General features: G+C 36.6%; 1 protein-coding gene across 1 annotated transcript; it reads right to left on the bottom strand.

The window, feature by feature from the left end:
* Positions 1 to 380: 380 nt before the first annotated feature.
* Positions 381 to 3,310, bottom strand: Smp_192260 (hypothetical protein; the record flags this gene model as incomplete). The annotated part of the gene is made up of 3 exons (XM_018798754.1): positions 381 to 436; positions 2,698 to 2,725; positions 3,266 to 3,310. 3 exons carry the CDS (start codon positions 3,308 to 3,310, stop codon positions 381 to 383), a joined length of 129 nt encoding a protein of 42 aa, XP_018653664.1.
* Positions 3,311 to 22,097: the final 18,787 nt, after the last annotated feature.

Here is a 22,097-nt window from a genome sequence, read left to right as displayed (position 1 = left end):
CAGTGTTACATGAAAAGTAGAGGTGAGTATTGAGAGCGCTGCTTACTCTTGAGAAGTCTGAACCACATTCCTACACGTGACAACATCGATGTAGAGAACTGACTGCAGTGATGTTGGCAGAAATATTTCAAAACAATATCGAATGACTGTTGTTGAAGTGTGAATGGAGTTGTGTCAGTGAAATACCTATGAACACGTTGATGTCAATAATATTATTCTATGAAAATGGATTGTTTCTTTGAACTGAGAGAGTGATTACATAGTTGGACGTAGCTTTCAGTTGTCATTCTGGTTGTACGAAAATAAGATTCAAAATTGACGCATGTCACAAAGGATCACCATCTTAATTACTTATGAAAATCATCACGTTACCGAAAACACTACTCACTTGAATCGACTGCAATTTTCTCAGTGGCCTGACGCGGTACTTCGGATACTGTATAACAGAAAGAAATGGAAGAGAATGTGGTGAGGAAGTACGTGAGTGTGTGCGTGAATATGCTTGTTTCGTGAATGTGTTCTTCCCTTTACTCGTCATGCGTACAAAATTAGTAGTGAGGTTAAGTGACGTTGTTGCGACTCAGTCAACCACTTCGATATTTCACATCACTCCTCAACGTGTGCTCAATAATAACAGGTGTGAGCAACATGAGTGTTCGAATGTTTCCACTTTATTCTGTGAACATTTTTGAATATCACTTATCAACATTATTGGTTGTTGATGAATGGTGAAGTCACGTCTTCTCTTTTATTTTATGTGCGTTTGATGATATACGTTTCCGAAACCGATATTGAGATTCCAGCGATTTCAGTAATAAATGTTATCTCGATCTTCATTGGCTGAAATGTTTCGAATAGTGAATCCTAAATACACTATTGATATTGAGTTTAGAGTTGGTAAGAATTATTTGCAGCGCATAAAGTATATTTGTTAGGAAGTCGATTTTCAAACCGGAAGGTTTCAGTTTTGTAGCTTTCATTATTCATGCCAATAACCTCATCAATACAATTTTCAAGTAAATGTGAAGTGTTTACATTTCTTTGTATATGACTTACAACTTAGTCTGCTGACCTGAACCCTGGTATGTTCTTCTCGATCCTTAACCTATCATTGTCGACTTCTGTATTTCGATGTAACCTTATCGATTTGATTCATCGTCCGATATTCTTCCTCAATGTCGTGAATGGTAGATGCACTTAATCGATTTCAATATGATAGTTGATTGTTGATTTATCTGAGTGGCGAAGTTCGAAGAATTCCCTGTTGGTTTAAGATTTTCCTCTCAACATTTGCCACAGTGCGATGTATACACATCTGTCCACGTTACTTTATAAAAGCGAGAAAATGACATGGTGTTTTATTAATGAATAATCTTCGTCTTGGTGAATTTGAATTTTGTGCATGCTGTTTTGACAAATTTTTCCCTCAGTAGGATTAACTCGCCTTGTAGGTGATGCTTGAATCTCAGTTTGAGACATTCCGTTCTTCGATTCACATGTGATCGATATAAGTGATTTTGTTGGATTGTGTTAAACACTTATTCGAAATGACCTCAAAAATTTCTTCGCAATTTGTGACATGTTATTTTTACATGATGATATGGTGTGCATACCTCAATTATTTATGACAGACTTTGAAACTTCGTAAGCGTTCAAGTTTTTCGTGGTTGTCGAGATGCAGGGGCTGAATCTTCTATGCTGCAATTTGTTAAACTGAGGCGAATAAGGATGTTGCATCAGATGATTTCGTTCGTTCGTTGTTGTTAATTTGAACCTTGCTGATGAAGTTCAGGAATTGCATGGAAGATTTGATGTGATGATTATATGATATCACTAGGTCTTTCAATATTCGTGAATTTTCTCTCGATAAATTGCATTCTGAGGTTCCATGAAGTGATACATCTGGAAAACAAAGGGTGTTTACTATGCGTATTGTCGGCCCACCGCGAAATCGATGATGTACTGTCCCGCTGAATTTTATGCTCCACTGATATTGCTTCGAAATTTGTCTTTCTTGAAGAAGCAAACCCTTGATATCTGGTTGTCTTATCTTTGAATTTGTCTGTATTGATTGATATGCGTTTTTATCCTCGGATTGTCGTTTAGCTTTTCTGATATGTCCTTCCTTGTGCACATTCAATTTGGCGCGTCTGTCTCCCAATACAACCATAAAAATAACTACAGTCGTAAGGTTTCCTAGTGCTCTTTTTCTTTGTGAGGTCAGTTTTGTGCTGCCTTTGTTCAGCCAAACTATCAAAACTATGGTATTTTTCATTTCAAGTTGTGTTTCTTCGTGTTTTCGAATCCTTCAAATGATGATTGTTGCAGCGAACATACTTAGTTTGCGGGTTTATTCTCACACAGGTATTTTTCAACATACCAGAAAGTCTCATTTTTGAAAGATTGTAACAAAATTACCTGCCGAAAAAATGAAACTTAGCAGATGTACTCTAATTTACGATGAATGATGAAATAATAGAACTTAACAACATTGTGCAGTGCGAACACTAAGTTATCACATGGTCACAAAATTGATGCTTTCGAGAATAAACAATGTGCTTTTTGATAAGTAGTATCCAAGCGTATAGTAAGTAAACGATCAGAAGAGAGTGCAAAGCATACATTGGTTAAAAAACACAATCAAGTAATCATTCAAAGAAAACAACTCGTGAAATGATAGTTAAGTGAGAGACTAACCTGTCATATTATTAGCTGAGTTCTTATTCTTCGACGTGACAATCACAGCTGCTACAAAAATACAATGAACATAGAAAGCTAAATTATGTATCGATGAACGAGTCAATCAACAGAACATACGCAAATGATCAATTCATGCTAGATCGGTAGTGTGAAGCGAGACCTTCTTCATTAATATCACTGTTCAGCATGCACAAATACCATTGACACATCAATTCAATGAATGAATGAATGAATGATATGTTTGAGTGCCAATCATGACTGTCGTTTCATCCTACATCTTGATTACGGCTAGGGAACATCTTTTTCGGTATTTCCAATACTTGTTTTTGTAATTGTGAGTTGAATATGACAGCTTAGTATTTAACCACTACATACCGTGTTCAAAGTGAATAAATTATTAGAGTGCTTCATTGGTTACCACTTCAATATTTTTTGACGTGAAATTCGTATCAATATTTTACATTATTTAAACAATCATGATAGTTAATTTGAGCATTTATTTCCCCATAAGAACTTCGAAACTTATCACAGTCTAGTCAGATTAACATTAAAAAAAGGACTATACTTCATGTATTATTCTCACGTTTTGTACGGATTGTTGGTCGTTCATTGTTCACTTTCCCCACTTGTTTTTTATCTGGTAAGAGAACAATGAATACACATGAATATATTGATGATCCGTTGAAGCGATTGAGTCAATAATGAGAATGTTAAGAAAATGTTAAGATGACAGCTGCTGTGATCTGTCAAGTATTCAACATTTGAAAATAAGTGAATTTGAACATTTATCGTACATACATACAGAAACATTCCATGAACTCACATTTTGCTTTTGCTTACTACAAAACAATGAAAACAATATCGTGACCACGTGTGTAAAATTTCGGAAATTCGTTGGCGCCGAAGCACAATACATGGAAAGCGACGTTATTCATTCTCAAATCTTTCCGAATGTTTACTAGTACTCTGAACGTTCAACTAGAGAAATTTTGACACAGTCTCTCCTCATCATCAAATGACATCTGTCTTCAGGACGAACCTACATCACAAACACAACAAATTGATCCACAGAACACATTTCCGGTAGAGTGTCACCTAGTATGTAAACAGAATGAACTAGTTATTTCACACTCCACGAACTAACAAGAAGGTGTCAACTCAACAAAATATTTTCGTATCATTGTAAATATTATGAGTAAACTCACAATCGTGACAATTTCATTTCCATGCCGTTGAGAAATAGAGAAATTGAAGACAAAGAGTTTATTCATAAGTACAGAAAGGAAAGTGGTATTCACGAAATAGTGCTTAACGTATCTCAATGATCGGTTTCAATCTACTATTTCTTCAGCTTAGTCGTTGGGATCTCACTATTTTTTATTTTCACATCCTGGCGTCTCAGTAACTCCGCAAATTTCTTGTGTTTCGATGTTCAGAGTCAGTACGACATTTATGTGGACCATTGTTTATTGTATATATGAACATTTGCATTGATTCACGTCAATCATCATGACGATAATGACGTCATCGGTGTAGATCAACATCGAACGACTCTAGTCATGATATCATGAAACTCTTAGAGAAGTTTGTGTGGAAAAGGTTTAAATCTCAAATAACATGATGAGCGACGTTGAAGGCATGAACTAAATTCAAAGTAAAGGTTTACTTGGGGATTCCATAATACTGTCATGACAACATTGCTTCAACACGTAAAGTCGAAATTTGATGCCATATTTCGGTCAATCAGACCAGAGCTTTCATTCTATCTCTCTCTCTGTATATATATATATGTCGACCGTTATAATCAGATCACACCGACCAGTGGTTCGCTGCTTTGCGACACTATGCAAATAACTGTTAGTTTATAACCTCGATATCTCTGTTATGCCACGCATTGTGAGTTGATGGTGAAATAACATTGTTTGAGCTGTACGTCTGAATCACATCTCCATGAATCAGATACGAAGATAAACAACAACAACCTTGAAAGATATTCCGTCTTAAAATTCGATTGGAAGCTATGTTAGTTTTCTACTCCCAAAACCCCGTTTGGTAGAAAAATCATGCGATGCAAAAGAAGTATAAAGAAAATGTTACCCATCGTCGGTAGTGAGAAATGATTTCCATGTTTGTTGAACAGAATGAACACTCCTTCCATCCCTTCCGTTGCTTTGAAGTCGTTCATATTATACTCAACTTGGTCGCTTGAGACGATAAACATCTGCAGAGGTTCTGATGAATATCCCCTGAATACGATGACTGAATCAGTTGGTTCACATGCTGAGCTTTCCTTGCCCCACATTAAACGTGGACGCACATTTGGCTTCCATCTCGATTCGACGTTCTGGATTCTCGGAACTAGGAAATAATGAAATGAGCAATGTTAGAATTAGGTGAATGCATTATGACATTGTTACTGCTGATGAACACACATATCGGGTGGTCAATCAATCAAACGGAGCAGTACTGTGACTTTGTTATAAAGTATTTAGAGGCTGCCATCCATCACAATCAATGTATTCAAATACTTCCCTGAACGATTAATCGTTAGAAATTTAAATAACGTATTCGAAACGCTCACAATTATGATGAAAGTGGAACAAAATTGAAAATATGGTAGTGTGAAAAGAATTTTGAAACTACTCACCTCTTTTGTATGTCATGTGATAGGTCTGAAAGTTAGAATTAAAAAAATTTTTGCTGTGGCCCTCCGCACGATAGTTCGAAGCTTCACATGGTTTGCCAATAGCTTCCAATAAACCTATATTCCCTTCACCAACTTTCGCTGTTGTATCAGTCCAATACTTCACTTCTTGCACCAAATAGACATAACCGAAATTCTCGTGCGTCATTGGATTCCATTCGAAAGCCATGGCTGCCGTCTGTTCATGAATTACGCGGAAAGTATTTTTATTTGTATCGTCTGTTTGAAAATGAAAAATCACTTCGAATTTAGAAATTGAGGATGAGGCAGTTAATTTATTAAGTATGACCGCTAGTCCAGTATGGTGACATTCATGACTCGGGCACTCGAATTTCTGTACTCGAATAAATGATGGACAGCTTACATCAAAGATGTTTTATCTTTGTATAGTTATCTGAACAGGCTGATACAAACTCCGTTTTACAGAGTAGACAGTTTTGGTTGGACAAAATTAGGATAAACTTTTAGTGAGTTAGTGGAGAAGATTTGTAGATCAGGTGGGTGATTTTGATGGAGTTTTGTACTCTGAGCTAGATGGCTTGATTGTGTAGCTTTCAAGGTCCTCCTGAACGACATCACCAGCACAAACGTCGGGCAGAAGTGAAGTGTACATTTCTCCACATATGATTCACAGCTTGTCCTGTGCACCTTGATGTTGATTGTTTCTTATTGACCGGTAAGAAGGACGATGAAAGCTTAACGACCAAATCATCCAGCTCAGAGAACAAAACTCCATTATAAACCTATGATGCAACAGTTGCTGCGAAGTATGATGCATATGAGAAATCAATATTGGAATTATATATCGAATGGGTCAAATATAGTCGAATACCGTCCGAACGCCGGATCGAGTAGACAATGCGTATTTCATTGCCTTTTGTGAACTCACAATCAACATTAATAATTTCGTTTGTCTTCATTATCATACGATTACCACAAATGTATTATGATACGTATAGAAAATGAACGCTCGAAAATTGTGGTAATTTAAAGAGAATTGAAGCAAATGCTGATACTAAGAAAATTATGCTCAAACAACAATTCATGGTCATAATAATCACACTCACTTTCAACCATATTTGTTTGCAAGTATGCGGGTGTATACTGTCCATTTACGGTGTGTAGTAATGCTAATGCTATAAACAATTTGTAAAACACGGAGAGAAATACATTGCGATATGTGATCTGTTCATTTAAATTTCCATTCTGAAAGACTAGTAATAACTTCAACGTAATGGAAATACCTAATGTTACTGGTTGCAATGCGTATATTACTTTTCCGGAACCAACGCTCGTGCTGCCAAATTAATAACGTTTATTTAGTGTTCATCTGTCATCTAATCTACAATACACAAGTAGTACGCCTGTCTCCAATATATTCATCGATGAACCAAGTGAGTTGTGCAGATGGCGACGACATCTTCCTACTATGTACAGCTTTCATGTCAGCACACTATCGATTGTGTATCGCAAAATATCAGTCTCATCCGTATTTGTCAACGAGACACATTCTTACAAAAAACGAGTCACGATTTACTACCACTTACAACAAACTGACGGCAGTGATGTGAAAAGTGACATATCACTAAACAATCGGTTTAAATTATATCACTGATATACCGAAGTCATAATACAACTTCACCTACATCAAACTGCTTAGTAATCAGCTTCAGAAATATATATCTATACGCCAGAACACAAGGTCTTGTCTCGAGATTATTACATTCCCATGGGTTACAAATACGTCTCATTTGTACAAAATGAAGCGAATATTATTATAAAAGAATAAGACTCACCGATCACTACTGCAAAGAAAACGAAGATGTGTTCATTTGACTGTATCATGTCTAAAGCTATTTGCAGAAACGTTGGCCGCAGTTTCATTGAATATATATACGTTTGAAGAGAGAGCGCAAAAATGTCGACCAAACACATTCCATAGTCATATGATGGAGTAAAAGTAATGTGAAGAACAATTAGAAAACTGTTTTTCATTGAGGTCATTTCATAATTAATTTGGAATATTTTCTTCCAGTTTAATCTTCATTGCTTGAACTATCGTAAGATTTATGTAAAATCATCATACGATATTATGAATTAACAAATATTGACTACAATAACAATCACAAGGTATGCCTTTCTACAAGTTTATTCTAGATTATATTCTTGTCTGTTGGATTATCGGATGATTATTCAATAAATGTTGATTGCTTGACGTAGTAAGGATGAAGTCGTTATAAACATCAAGAATATATAAGCATTGATCATGTTTCGTATTTCTTATTCCCTAATCGTGATTAATGAACGTTTACCGTTTGGATTTCATCGGATACAATCGCGGTAGCAGAACATAGTTGATCAGGTGCATATAAAAGTAATAACAAAAACTAACGGCTTCAGTCGTCTCAGGCTCATTGCCTGACAAACTAAATGGACGAATAATTGAAAGTAATATCATATCTTTGGTGACACTACTTTGAATGAAATACGTCTGCTGAGAATATATGTTTCACACCGCATTTACTAATAATAACAAACTATTTTAAAGGGTCACATTAGAAGGGTTTCCCACAAAATTGTTGATGCTGACGACGAAATAGGACTTGCTCGATATCAATTTCCCTGGACTATTTAAAACGAAATATTCAGTCACTGAGAAACTGAGAATGTTTGCGGTTCGACACTCCGTAAACAAAAGTTTCTTAGTAAGTTGTGTATTGAGATTAACGTCTCCATCAGCATTTCGCAGTCCAATAGATTTTCAAGCACAAGTACACTCAATACAAAGAATGCACATTTGAAACAAATATTCAAACATTCTACATTACCATTCCTAGCTAAATTATAAAGTCGCTACCTTAGAAAACAGTCTCTTAGATGAAACCCATTATCTGGTTTTCCTCATATTGAATCATTCTCTGAACTATTTGAATCAAACAGGTGGACATATAGAGCCAGTAATACCAGCAGGAAAGCTGGCCAACTATACATATTCAATCCTCACAATATGCTCAGCCACCGAATAGCCAACTTTTGAATTTCAGTTCAGAGAACGGGAAGCATGTGCGATCCTGAATTTGTGGAGCAAGCACTGTCTGCTACTGATTGACAAGATCTGAGTTGTGCTCGAAACTCGCGGAGATGTGCAGCTGTAGTCCCTCGACAGTGGCCATTTTCGTCATATCACATTTGAAATCCTTCCCACATGACATATAAGTGTTCCACTGAACAACTTAGACCACATTATCGTTTTTAAACTCATTGATGTTTGCTAGACTGTTTTTATGTTGGGAACAACGAGCTTGAGGACTAATAAATCTCTTCCGCTAACGTTGTTCCGAGACGAAAAGAATTGCTGGAAAGCAGATTTCAGAGCTCTAGTTGGTCAACATTTGAATGCTTATTCCAAATTATTGGTATGTTTACAAAGTGAAGAAACGTTTCTTCAGTAGAAAAAAGACTAATCATCATCTTAAGAAGTCATCTGCCAATTAAAAAGTGATGTCGAACAATTCATCTTGTTTGGTCGTTAAAGCATTCCGTTTCATTGTGACTGCAGATTCACAAGAAAAGTACGCATTTTTCTGATCAGCTCAGCAGATACCAAGATCATAGTTGTGCATCGGACTTGGATGAATCGTTGTCGAGTATACGCAGTTCCAAACTGCTACCTCGATCTGCTATCTCCATATTCGTGTAAAAATACACTGATGCAAAGTAGACTCGCTTCCGTCAGACGGTGTTTTGACTCCTAGTGATAGAGCCATCAAGAATGAATGGGTTCTATTTAGTAGTACAAATATGTCTCAATTGTTCAACACCAATAAGCGGGTTATATGCTGAAAATGGCTTTTTATACATAATCGTACTGGAAAAACGTTCAGCTACTAGAAAAACACTCTAACTGAGGTGTTCTCATTACTCGTGATAAGCTTTGAGCATCTCCAGAAATGTTCATGAACTTCACAATGTACACTACAATACCGTCCTCAATGGATTTCAAAACAATCAAATCATATCAACTGAAAAACCGGGGAGCAGGTGCTAAAACAGAATAGGATGTATTGTACATCAAGAGACTTTGGTGTTCTGTTCAAAAATATTCTGCACTTGTGGGGAAAACGTGTGAAGTGAGCACGAAGGGCATAAGCAAGCAGAAGAAGTTACTGTGCTCACCATGACATTCAATATCTAAACTGTTTCTGTCCCCTTAGAAAGGGTATAATCTAAAATATATTTGCTCCCTACTGTGCGCTAATGTGGAAAAGTGTTATCAAACTGTCATATGTGAACTATCGGATGGATGATTGTCTCATCATAAGAATAAATTTCATGCTCCAGGCATCAGTATGAGTTGCATTAGCAGATATAAAACTTGTGTCATTAGCTATGAAACCAGTAACGTTTACACCGTCATCCAGCCTCTTGGTCGGACTACTAATTCTGTTGCAGATGGTATCCTATGAAAGTTCTACAGAATGGCAGCAGCACAAATACAAACACCATTACTCAAAATATTCGCAACCTCTTTAGAGGCAGTGAAGTACCGCAGTTTTACAATGCATTGCACTATTGAAAACGTTCCACAAGGTCAATTATCCTATCACACACTTGAAGAAGGCCTGCTCGACCCGTTGAAACAGCTTCGTTAAAACAGTGCTTTGCTCTGCATGCCTGATTTACTTCTTCAACCAAATGATTCGCATACGTCACAGAAAGCAACTAATGGTTATTTTATTCAATTTCAAGTACCGCGTAATTTCTCAGTCAACAGACTTCAACCAGTTGAAATCTCAATCTGGTAATAGTAATGTAATATATCTTTCTCACGAGTAGTTTATAAGTTCAGTAAACTCTATAACATCTACTCATCGATAAACAACCAATGGTGCTGTGTAGGCTAGTAAATTGGATCTTCAGCCTTTTACAATCCAGGCAACCTTTATATGCTGGAGCTTAAGTACAGGTGGGACAGACGTTCACTTAGGTGACTTTAAAGTCATCTGTGAAACGAAAATTCAGGACGCTTGATGTACAGCGCAGATAATCCAACATGAATTTAGCAAGGAGAGTTGTCAATGTAAGCACCGTAGCCAGAAACCTAATGCAGGGAAATGTCACTGTTTACTAAAAGAAACACGTCTGTAGAAACGGAACTGAGTCCCTACTCAGTGATCATGCAAATACGATAAGCTATTAGTTCGTTTCTTTTTGTGACCCCGTCTATTTTTCTTCTTAAATTTGTTACACACTGTGATACATTTTCGTTTTTTTGTATGTGATTTTATTGATTCGTCTCTGTACTTTATATTCGTTGTTATCGTACAGACATGAACATTTTTCATGATCAAGACTTTCGTCACGCTCATTTCAGCCAATTCAATTTTTCCCCCAACAACATGGAAGTCTGATTCCTGTACTCGGAAGCTAAGTTCTACTATGGAGGCCCGACAGACTCAAGTCATACGCTCCTCATGTTAATGGAGTGACTACTGTGCAAATTCAACAGTCACGTCACAATTTTTTCTAGTGATGTCTCGAAATCTTAATGAACTCTAAAAGAAAGCCATTATGAAACGTGGGGATCCAACCAATTGACAAATTTCACACTAACTCTTTAACAACACCAATCAAAAATATGGCTACGCAAAAGACATGTCGCGGTGATTACAAAAGTCATTGGTGAACGGGTCGTTGACCAGTACCAGTCCTCGCCGAATTTCTTGTCTAAAGTTTCACAACCAGTGAGGGATGTACTGTTTCCATTTAAATACATTGATGAAGACGAGCTGGTTCCATCTGACAAAGGAATTCAATAAGACTGCTTTTAAGCATTCATCTGAAAGGACATTCACAACCAACCGATATGTCATTTTTATATATGAAGATTTCAATTTTTATGTAAATTCAAGAGATCACATTTCAGTCATGTATGATTCAACAGTGAAATTTCACTGGATGAGGATCGTCAGATGGTTTGAACATTAATTGTTGATATTATCATTAGGTTTTGAACGATCTAACACCAGATCGCAGGAGACAGAATATACCGATTGATGTTGATTTCACATTCAACATGTAAAATGTTCTTGAGGTTGAAGGAGATCCTGCGGTTTTACGAGCTCAGCACTAACAGACAAAAAGAAAATTTCGACAAATTTCCAAGCCAACGCGCGTTGACGGCTACCGTTGCCAGTAACAGAGCTTTATGTTATACATCATTGATGTGATCACAAAAGCTTTCCACCTCGTCGACACTGGCACAAGATTAGGTGCTCCTTCAACAGATTTTATTGATCGACCTTATGAAACAGTCGTTAACTTACAGGCAGCAGTTGGGAAACCGACGGAGCACAAAATGTGTACCATAAATCGTATTTACTCAAAACCATGCACTGGATTTTAGATAATGTAGATGTTCCTATGCCAGTCGTTGAAGAACACCACAATCTACACATGGAAACGTGCGAAGAAAGTTAGGTAGATAAAAACACCAAATTATCTGTTTGTGTAAATTTTTTTTCCCGGGTTTTGTTAGCTTTCTGGTCATAGTAAGGCAGACAAAACCTCCACACTGTAGAAAAATATTCGATTCGTTACCTGAGAAATAACGAACACAACCGAATTTCGACATCTGCATTCTCGAACAGTAAGCACTAAACGAAGAGTTGAAGGACGCCTCACGATAAAAGCCGATATTAATACACAACCGATCATCACAGCACAATGATTTGCGTGGAACTTTTCACAATACATCAACTTCATTGTCTATGAGAAGGCACTTGACAGCGTGAAAAGGGAAAATATTATGGAAACTTCTTCGACACTATGGAGCACCTTGGCTGATGGTCCACGTTCTCCGAAGATGATACGACAAACCACAGTGCAAAGTCGTGTATAGAAGACAGCTGACAGATTCATTGCCAATAAGGACCGGAGTCAGACAAGGCTGTCCACTCTCCCTCTTCCTTTTTCTTTTGGTGATTGACTGGATTATGGAGACCTCGACATCTGAGAAGAGGTACGAAATACAATGGACATTCCTGAATCAACTAGAAGATTTGGACTTGGCAGATGAGCTAGCCCTCGTATCGCATACACAGGAATAAATAAAGACGGAAAGAACTAATTTAGCAGCAGACTTTGCATCAGTAGGCTTCAATATACACAAAGGTAAAAGCAAGATTCTCAAATACAACCCGGATAACGCCAGACCAATCACACTTAATGGAGAAACTCTGGAAGATGCGGAAACATTCACTTACAAGGCGATCATCATTGATGAACAACGAGGATCTGGTACATATGTAGAGGGGACGATTGGCGAAGCAACAACAGCATTATTACAATTGAAGAACATATGGAATGTAAAAACAACTGTCAGCCAATGTGAAAATCACAATCTTCAATACGACAGTTTATACAGCCCAACTGTATGGAGCAGAAACTCGAAGGACTACGAAAGTCATCATCCAGGGAGTACAAGTTTACATAAACAGTTGTCTACGCAAAATACTCAACATGGCCGAATACCATCAACAACAGCCCTTTGTAAGAAAGGACAAACCAGCTTCCACCTAGAGCGGAAATTAGGAAGAGACGTTGCAAGTGGGTTGCACATGCATGAAGGAAATCACCAAACTGCATCACGAGGCAAGCGCCAACTTTGAATGCTGAAGGAAAGCGGCAAACAGGAATGCAAGAGAACACATCATGCTGGGAAATGGAAGCAGATATGAAAAGGAAGAGTAACAACTTGAAAGGGTTGCCCAAGACATGGTTGGTAGCAGTATCATGATCGGCGGCCCATGCTGCTGTGCGAGTAGTGACAAGCGTAATTATTGTTTAATTCGCTAGATGTTGATAGTTATTTTGAAATGCAAAACTCTTTTTCCGGATGTCAACGAGGTTAAAGAAAATAACCAAATCTCGATATCTGCTGGGGACATGTCTATAACCACTTTCAACACTCCTTTTGGACTGTATGAAATTTTGTGCATACCCTACGACATATAAAACGCTGTAAAATATTCAAGAGATTTGTCGTTGAATTTTTTGGAGGTTTTAACTTTGTGCATGTGTTTCGATGACTTCTTGATTGCAACTTCGATCACGAACCTCTTATCTTCTCTTTAGGCTCATTCGACAGTTTAGACAACTGGACTGAATTTCGTCATGTCTAAATTCCTTCAGTGCAATCGGAAGGCACAAATCACACGTTCGCTATCCCTTACTGGATGACCACGACGACACTTCGGTGATATCTGACAATCGATCCATAAACAACGAAATTCTATGAAAGGATTACGTTCCCAGAACAATAAAACGATCAGTACACGGAAGACACTAAATAAGACTGTATTAACCTGAACATTTTACATAAGAGAGTCAGGCAAAGCAAAAGGAATTGTTTTTATGAGAGAGGGGTTTTGTGGAGATTCTAGTAATTTTATATAGTTGAGATCATGAGTCAATTGAACCTAGATCATCATGTTTTTAATGTGCTCGTATATTTTTGAGCTGCTGATATATTTGGTCATATGTGCATACTTTTAGTTTTCAAAAAACAAACATGTACTTATATATGCCTTTCTTTCAGAACTATTTCAAAAGACGAAAACTTTGACGAAGTTTACGAATAGCGAAAATTTTCTTTGTACCTGTTTTTTATCACTATACTGTACCACGTGTCCTCTTATAGTGAGAGAAGACGATTCTACACTGCTGAGCAAAGCAAGCTTTCGGGATAGTATCTAACAAAGACGATCACGTTCACTTTAAACTTCTAACTAGCTACGTCATCGAAACATCACTGAACCAATAGGATGGGTTGAGTGAGCTGTAACCCTGATTAAATTACGAAACTCAATAGCTCCTACGACCGCTAGTCTGCTAAGACTAATTATTTCTGCACATACTGATAATCTATCAAATGTATATTGCAACCTCTTCGCTCTTGACTTTTGATATGAACGTGTTGGCACACATGCCGCTTTCGAGTAAAAGTATGTGTGGAATTAATAGAATTATGGTGAACAATAATTCAAAACGCATTTTCCCTCATCAGGAACAAATCACTATGGTACATTTACTTTATGAATTGAGATAAGGCAATCATTCATTGGTACTAATGTAATTCTCCCAAGCTTACGACTCAGAATTATCTCTCAAATATTGTACTGAATTCACTCTCCAAGAAGAAGTGGTCACGTTATGTGAATGGACTTTCTCGTGGAGTTTCTCATTGAATTTTGGTCAAGTTGAACGTATTATCCGCGAACCTTATGTGAATCTGGTTTAACACAAACACAATGAAACCTCTCAAAACTGTTTATGATTATTATGTTACAGTAAAAAATCTTATTCCTCCATCGAATTGTACTAAGATGATGACTTATCTCCTCATTTAATTATTTTATCCGTTTGGTAACTCATAAATCACTGTTTATCTCTGATTCCATGTTAACAAACCCGCTCATTAGATTATCACTTTATTCCGCGTTTCTCCCCTTTATTTTTCATCATTCTCTACCTTACCTTACTTCAAAATCGACTTAATATACGTCTAAATTCTACATAAGTTGTTTAAGTGTGGCGTAAATCGTGTAAACATTATGAGAATTTATGCATTACTGATTTCTTCACAACACTTATGTATCAATATTTCGTTAGCGAACAGCAATAATAATCATGATGATATTCTACCAAGGCAACATGTGAAATGCAAATTAATAATTCTACATTAAAGATGTCAAAGACATTCGGTGTTTGACAACTCCTTTATATCTGACACATTGTTAATTAATGTATAACAACTTATTTCACTTAGAATTCGGAAATTTATAGATACCTCGATTTAATTGAAAATCTATTTATGTGTGGAGTAGCTTTACTTTCGTGCTGTATATAGGTTTTATCTAGCTCTTAACACGCTGAATCTAATACTGATTTGATAAGTGTTCATGACCGTTATTTGTATGGAATCTATTAAAGTCAGCCTGATTGTCGAAACTTCACAGAAGTGTTTTCTTTCAGTGATACATCTGCAAATTGACGATATAGCCAACTTTTTAGGACTGGATGAATGAGTCAGAATAACAGAATAATAATAATAATATATTCTGAAAATAATATTTACAGAATTCACACCAGTTTACAGGCATGATCAGATTTATATAAAAAGCAACATTCAATGTAGAGAACAAACATGAAATATAAGAAAGTTTTATGTTTGCTGGTTTAGTAATTGATAAGTAGTTTATATATGGCATATATCACTGCAAGCCAATGCAACACCAGGGAACTTGTCTTTTTTTCTTAAGTGAAAAGCCTGATGTTCTGTAAGGTTATTTCTAGTGCCAAAGCGAGTTATTGATAATTATCTACAACTAGAGAAAGTAAGATTAAAGCAAAGAGCACGGAACAACAAAACAATGATAGCACGTAAGAGGTTAAACACTTAAAGTTCCGATAATCTCACTTGTGGAGTAATATACACTTACAGGCGCTAGAGCATTTAATGCATTTTCAGAGGAGCAAAAGGCATTAATTGAGCGAACAAACAATGGGAGAGAGTTTAACATATGGATAGTTTGAGGTAAATTATTCCAGAGCCTAGAAAACTTACAAATAAAGTAATTCATATAGAGAGAAGATCTAGAACATGTTTGTTTCGCTAAAGACAAGGTGTTACGAATGTCCTAATGTGAGGCTTTAGCATACTGAATCGCCTGGCTGGATGTGAAGGAGAGTTTATTAAGTATTTTGAAAAAGAAGATAAGGTTTCGAGTTATGTAACCCATAAGGCGTTGAGACTTGGAAGTTTGTTTCATTATCTGTTCAGTAAACGGCAAGTCGTCGGAGTACCTAAGTCCTAGATCTACTACTGTGTGTAACCTAGATAACATTTCACCATTTATGGTAAGATCGAGGTTGAGTGATGTATCACCGAAGCATAACCATCCACATTTAGCTGTATTAAGCTCCAGTTGCCATTTCGAGCACCAGTCTGCTACCTTGTTAAGCTCCGAGCTGATACAATTTTGAATATTGCTCAGCTCATGTGGAGAAAATGAGTACACCACCTTAAGGTCGTCTGCAAACAAAAAGGACTTACCCACACTAAAACACTCACAAATATCATTAATGAAAACTAAAAAGAGCAAATGACCTAAGACACTACCCTGTATTACCCCACTTCTAACAGGGTTGGCATTCGACAATGAAGAGTTGATTTTAACTATTTGATGTCGATTGCTGAGGAAGGAATCAAACCAGGCTAGTAACGGGTTTTGGACCCCATAAGATGCGAGTTTACCTATGAGAAATTGGTGGTTGACCATGTCGAAGGCCTTAGAAATGTCCAGGTATATCACTAATACTAGATATCCTTGGCTACGAAGCGAATAGACTAAATTAAAGAAGTCAAAATGACACGTCATACAGGATCGATTTTTAAGAAATCCATGTTGTGAATCACCAATAAATTGTTCAGTCAATAAATAGTTGGATAGTTCGTCACCAATAATTTTTTCCATAATCCTAGAGATAACTGGAGTAATATTTATTGGCCGATAGTTGTTCATGTCAGTCTTATCTCCGGATTTGTAACGTGGTAAGATGTACGCGGTTTTCCAATGGGGGAGGGTAATAGCCTGATTACATATAGAGAGTAAACAGCTTAAGGAGAAGAAGTGGAATATCTGGACCACCATATTTGTAGAGAAATGATGAAATCCCGTCTGCTCCGTGACCTTTCGAAACCTTGAGGTTATTTATAACCTTACTAATTTTCAGACATATGAAGGAGATAGATTTAATTGAGTTTCCAGTCAAGCATATAACTCTAGAAACAGAGCCAGTTATGGATTCTTTGCCATTTGCAAAATTACCACTGAAAAGGTCTGCTCTAGTTATAGGGTCATATATAAAACTGTTATTATGCAGGATGCATGGTATATCAACCTTTTGAGTTGATTTAGCACGTTTATTGTAAAGGTGGATTAGGTTTTGCACTTTTGAACTAGTAATTAGTGCTAACAGCTCTTCATTGATGGCTTTTAACCTATGTTTCTTCCTAATTTGGTTGAAAATTATTGTTCTTTGTGTGACTGCTTGAAGTCGTTAGATTTGAAATAACGTTTCTTTAGGCGTCTTAGTTTATTACGATATTTAGCTGGTATATATAATTCGTAATGTTTACTAATCCTGTAAGTCTTAATTGGTGCACAGGAGTCTAGACAAGAGTTAACAATCAAATAGAATATGTTGATGTCATCTGTCAGACTATTACATGAAAAGAATTCCTCCTAGTCTGAGAGTTTGATCAGTGAGCGCAAGAGGTCCCAGTCTGCATGCTTATAGTCTCTATAATTGCAGGTTCTTTGAATTAGTCGGTTGTAGGAGGGATAGATGGGGAGAGCACAAGCTACTATCTTATGATCACTGCTTTCAAACTCGTTGTATACTTGTACAGATAGGGGAATGATATCTCTACTAAATATTAGATCAAGTGTAAAAAAAACATTTCAGACATGAATGACCCAACAGCGAGATTTCACAGAATGAGGATTGCCAGATGGTTACAATATTTATTGTTCATATCATTACCAAATTTTGATTTGATATTTCGTATAGATCGGGTTTTGGGTAGATTGTTATAAATAAATAATATATTTTTATTATCTAAATGAGGAGAAAAGTTAGATTTTCCGACGTTTTGTAACTCAGTGTAAGTCACTGTATCAAAGAACAGATAACAGAATTAAAATCTATTTTCCATTCGATTTAATTTGGTTATTTATTCTTTGAAACAGCGGCTTACACTGGGTCACGAAACGTCAGAAATAAGAGTATGCTGTAGCTTACTTAGCGATATTTATAAACCTATGGCAAAGGTAACTGAAAGTAAAAATTATCGAACGATTTTAAAACCTAATGTGCTTCGACTGTAATAAACATATTTTTTATAGAAGTATGCTGTATTAGAAAAATATTAAATATATCTTATGCCGGAAACGTTTTGAGAGTGGATCATTTGAAAGAAATAAAGCCAGTTTGATGAAAAAGTATGTGATATGAAGTACTGAAACAAGATAGTTTACCCAGGACAAAAAGTGAATCACTCTCGGATTACTTTTTACAACCGGTCGTTATTGCGAGAGTTTATTGTATGGGTCTGTAGTAGGTGTTCATGAGGAATTTGTTCGATGTTTCCACTCAACTTTTACACTGTCTACTATTCGCGGCAAAATGTCAGTCGAAGACTCTTCGTTCCCCTTTTGATATGATTTACGAATTATGTCGCTCGACGTTTGTTTACGAACAAGTAGCTTTATATTTATTACATCATAAAAAATGAATATAACGCTCATAAATCAAATGCAGAAGATCTGAAGTGTCAGTATCATGATATTTCAGACCACCACACATTTTGATTGTGTTTTTGTCAGTTAAATAAAATAAGCAAAATGGTACATAAAAATATTGTTAAGCCGATAAAATCTAAAATTTTAGTAGATACGTGGTTATATTTTAGGCTGCAGTTCAAACTGTGGATATTCTTGTTTGACTAATCGGCTGTGACCATAAAACCTTTTCAGCCACTTGTGCAGATTTCTCGTTCTTACTTGTCGATTCTGTGATCGTTTTGTCATGCAAACGGTATAAGAACACAAATGGTGGTTCATTATCTAGATGAGCTGGTTTAGGCCTATCAATAGTTAAGCAGTCGATGTTTTCTTGTTTTTGTTTTACGAAATATTTAGATTTCCTTGAGATAACTTTGAAACGACCTTCAAAGAGAGGGCTTAGCGGTGCTTCAATTTTTTCACACCTCATCCAGACGTGTCAGCAATTGTTTAGATACTTGGGTACGTATGTCGTCAACGATTGGCAGCTTGAAGTGTAACTTGGGACGTTCCTTGACTCAGCTTAGCTTTAGTCTGACAGATGATAATCAGCAGTCCAACATAAAACAAGAGACTATTCAGACGCCTCTCCTTAGTCGTCACAATTCAGAGAGTAGTTGTTCGTTTCCTACATTCTCAGGATCCTCTTTGAGCCAGGCGCATGATTGAGTTGGCATCAAAATATAGTGGTACCAACAGAACTGCCAAGATCGCAAGAAAATTTAAGACCATTTTTGTGACCTGGATCTTTGACATTATGGTCACCTGCTCGTATTTTTATGACTCATTTGCATTCTGAAGACAGCTTTGGTGTGACTTTTAACAAGCATAACAAGTCCTTCTAGGACTTGGTCTAATAATGGTTCTTGTTTTGTGTGTGATTTATCGTTTGTGATTAGTTTGGAAGACTTCTTTCAGTTCTTTCATCTGCTTCAAGCAATAAATGCAATAAAAAGGTGCCAGTGTTTTGCGCATCCAAGACATGATAGACATTTCATGAGAGCATTTACACATGCTTGTTTTAGGACTGCTTCGCTCACTGTGTTGTCAATCACTAAGACTCGAAGGTGACGCAAAAACCGTGATGGCGACCAATCATCAAGCGTTCCTCCCTTAGAAAGCCTCTGAATTCTTTGGCCGAAACATAGTCGTACACGCTTCACTATCTCTCATCTTGAGGTGATGTATGATTTTGCTGACGGTAGACTAAAAATAAATTCACTGACGTCTACAGAAACTGAAAGAGGGAGGACAGAACCTGAGTCTTTAAATCAAATTCCTTCAGATATGATATTGTATCTTGTGAAATAGTGCTCTAGTTCGACAATTCGGGATCACTACAATCAAATTCAGAAGTTGGCCAGTCGTAATCATAACAATTTTGTCTCCCTTGTTGAAAAATCCTTCACGTTTTGGGATTTCATTTAATTTGACATGACGTATATTAGCAATGTAGTAATAAAATCACAATAAAGTGACCATGAAAACACGAACATCCTAAGACAAAGAACAACATACACACATATATACCGAACTTTTTCAAGGATAATCAGAAGGTCTACATTTACTGCTTGGTGAAAAAAAAACAGCATCAAGTAAGTGAAATTAAATTTGTTTTCAACACAACTCACAAATTTCATGCCTGAAAGTAACCTTTGTTCTACTGATAGTGGACAGCGGACTGGTACTGAATAGGTCTTTATTTAGATCGTGGAAAAGTCAAAGTGGAGCGAGAGGTTACATGCTCAAACATAAAATACTTTTCAGCATTCTATATGAGATAGTAAGAAGTGTATAGCCTTAACGGAATATGGCGGTGCATGAAAACTTGAGGTCTATTAGATTTACAAGCGCTTATTTGTTCAATGTTAACTCTTGACTAACTAACTTAAATTGTTACATACCTACAGGGTATATTGACAAAAGTAAAATATAGAAACCAAGAGGATGCAATCAGAAAATTTTGAAAGTAATCAATTTACTACTTAGCGTTATTGCAAGAAATTCTGTATTGTACTTAGCGTTTGTATATCGCTTTGTCTATATGAAATCTGTTCACTAATTCACTAGAACTGCAGCAACTATCAAAATAGAGGAAACAAGACACTGTCTTTTCAGTTTTCAGAATTGAAAGGTACGGACTAACGATGAAGCCCTCACCACACAACTTCAAGACAGAATAGGAACATAACAATGCTAAATATGGACGGGAAAACTTCACGGCCTTAAATCTCTTGAAGCTGTGACGAATATGGAGTCTTTATGTAACGAGACGTACTGTATAGAACATACCCCACTAGATCTAAACTCAAAATGTGTTAACATCCACCGTGTCCACGGATTTCTATGTGGATAAATTACTTGATCACAGGTGCTCGTCAGAGTATGGATCAAACACTACTGAATAAAATATAATATTGACAGCTACTTGTGCCAATCTCTTCCATATGTCGTGCGATTGCATTTTTTGTGATAAGTATTCTGATATTTCTACTATCATCATGTTTTCGTAAGGCTTCATGCGTCTTCCGGACATCAGATAACGTTTTGACACGTTGACTTTATTACGCGACTCTTGCATTCAGATTTCTGTCAGTCTCACGGGCACCTGTATTCTCCATTCACTAAATTCGACTACAATTTTGTTAAACAGACAACAATATTGAATTGTTAGCGTTCACTGATGTTTCACCCGAAATATCGTGTGTTCGAATGCTAACATTTTGTACAGTTTCCATAAAAGTCCTGCTGGTGACGACTGACGAGCCAACAGGGTCAAAAATACTTATGGGACTATCTTGATTTCCAGGAAAAGAGTTCTTCGATCCGGAAATTTCATGCAGAATCCCTCATTATTCATTCTCGATTTGGAAATGATTTTGTCCAGAAAAATATTCAGCTGCAGTTTTCCAGTCTACAGACGACCATCATTCATCACCAGACTTTAAATAAACTTGACTGTCATTGACAGGTTGATGTCAGTGTGTATTGTGTATGCTTTTCAAAGCATATCGACATCTAAAATATAGCATATTATATTCTATGATTTCGTTCCCATTTCCATCACACAGCGAATGAGTGCTGGTTTGACGACAGTGACTCGAGCAGTTCACAAAGAGAAATCAGCATCGTTATTCGCTCTCGTTTCGTAGTCAGTAATAAATCACGTTGACAACTGTTATGCTAAAATAGTTTGCATAATGCGTTTAATTCTAAATGATGATCGACTGCAATAAAGCATGATCAATAAGAGTTGTTTGTTTCGATATCCTTTCTAAATCGTA

The sequence above is a fragment of the Schistosoma mansoni genome, chromosome 7, assembly GCF_000237925.1.
Source record: "Schistosoma mansoni strain Puerto Rico chromosome 7, complete genome".
Taxonomy (NCBI): Eukaryota; Metazoa; Platyhelminthes; class Trematoda; order Strigeidida; family Schistosomatidae; genus Schistosoma; species Schistosoma mansoni.
Note: the sequence above shows the minus strand (reverse complement) of the source record. Positions and strands in the feature narration are given on the sequence as shown.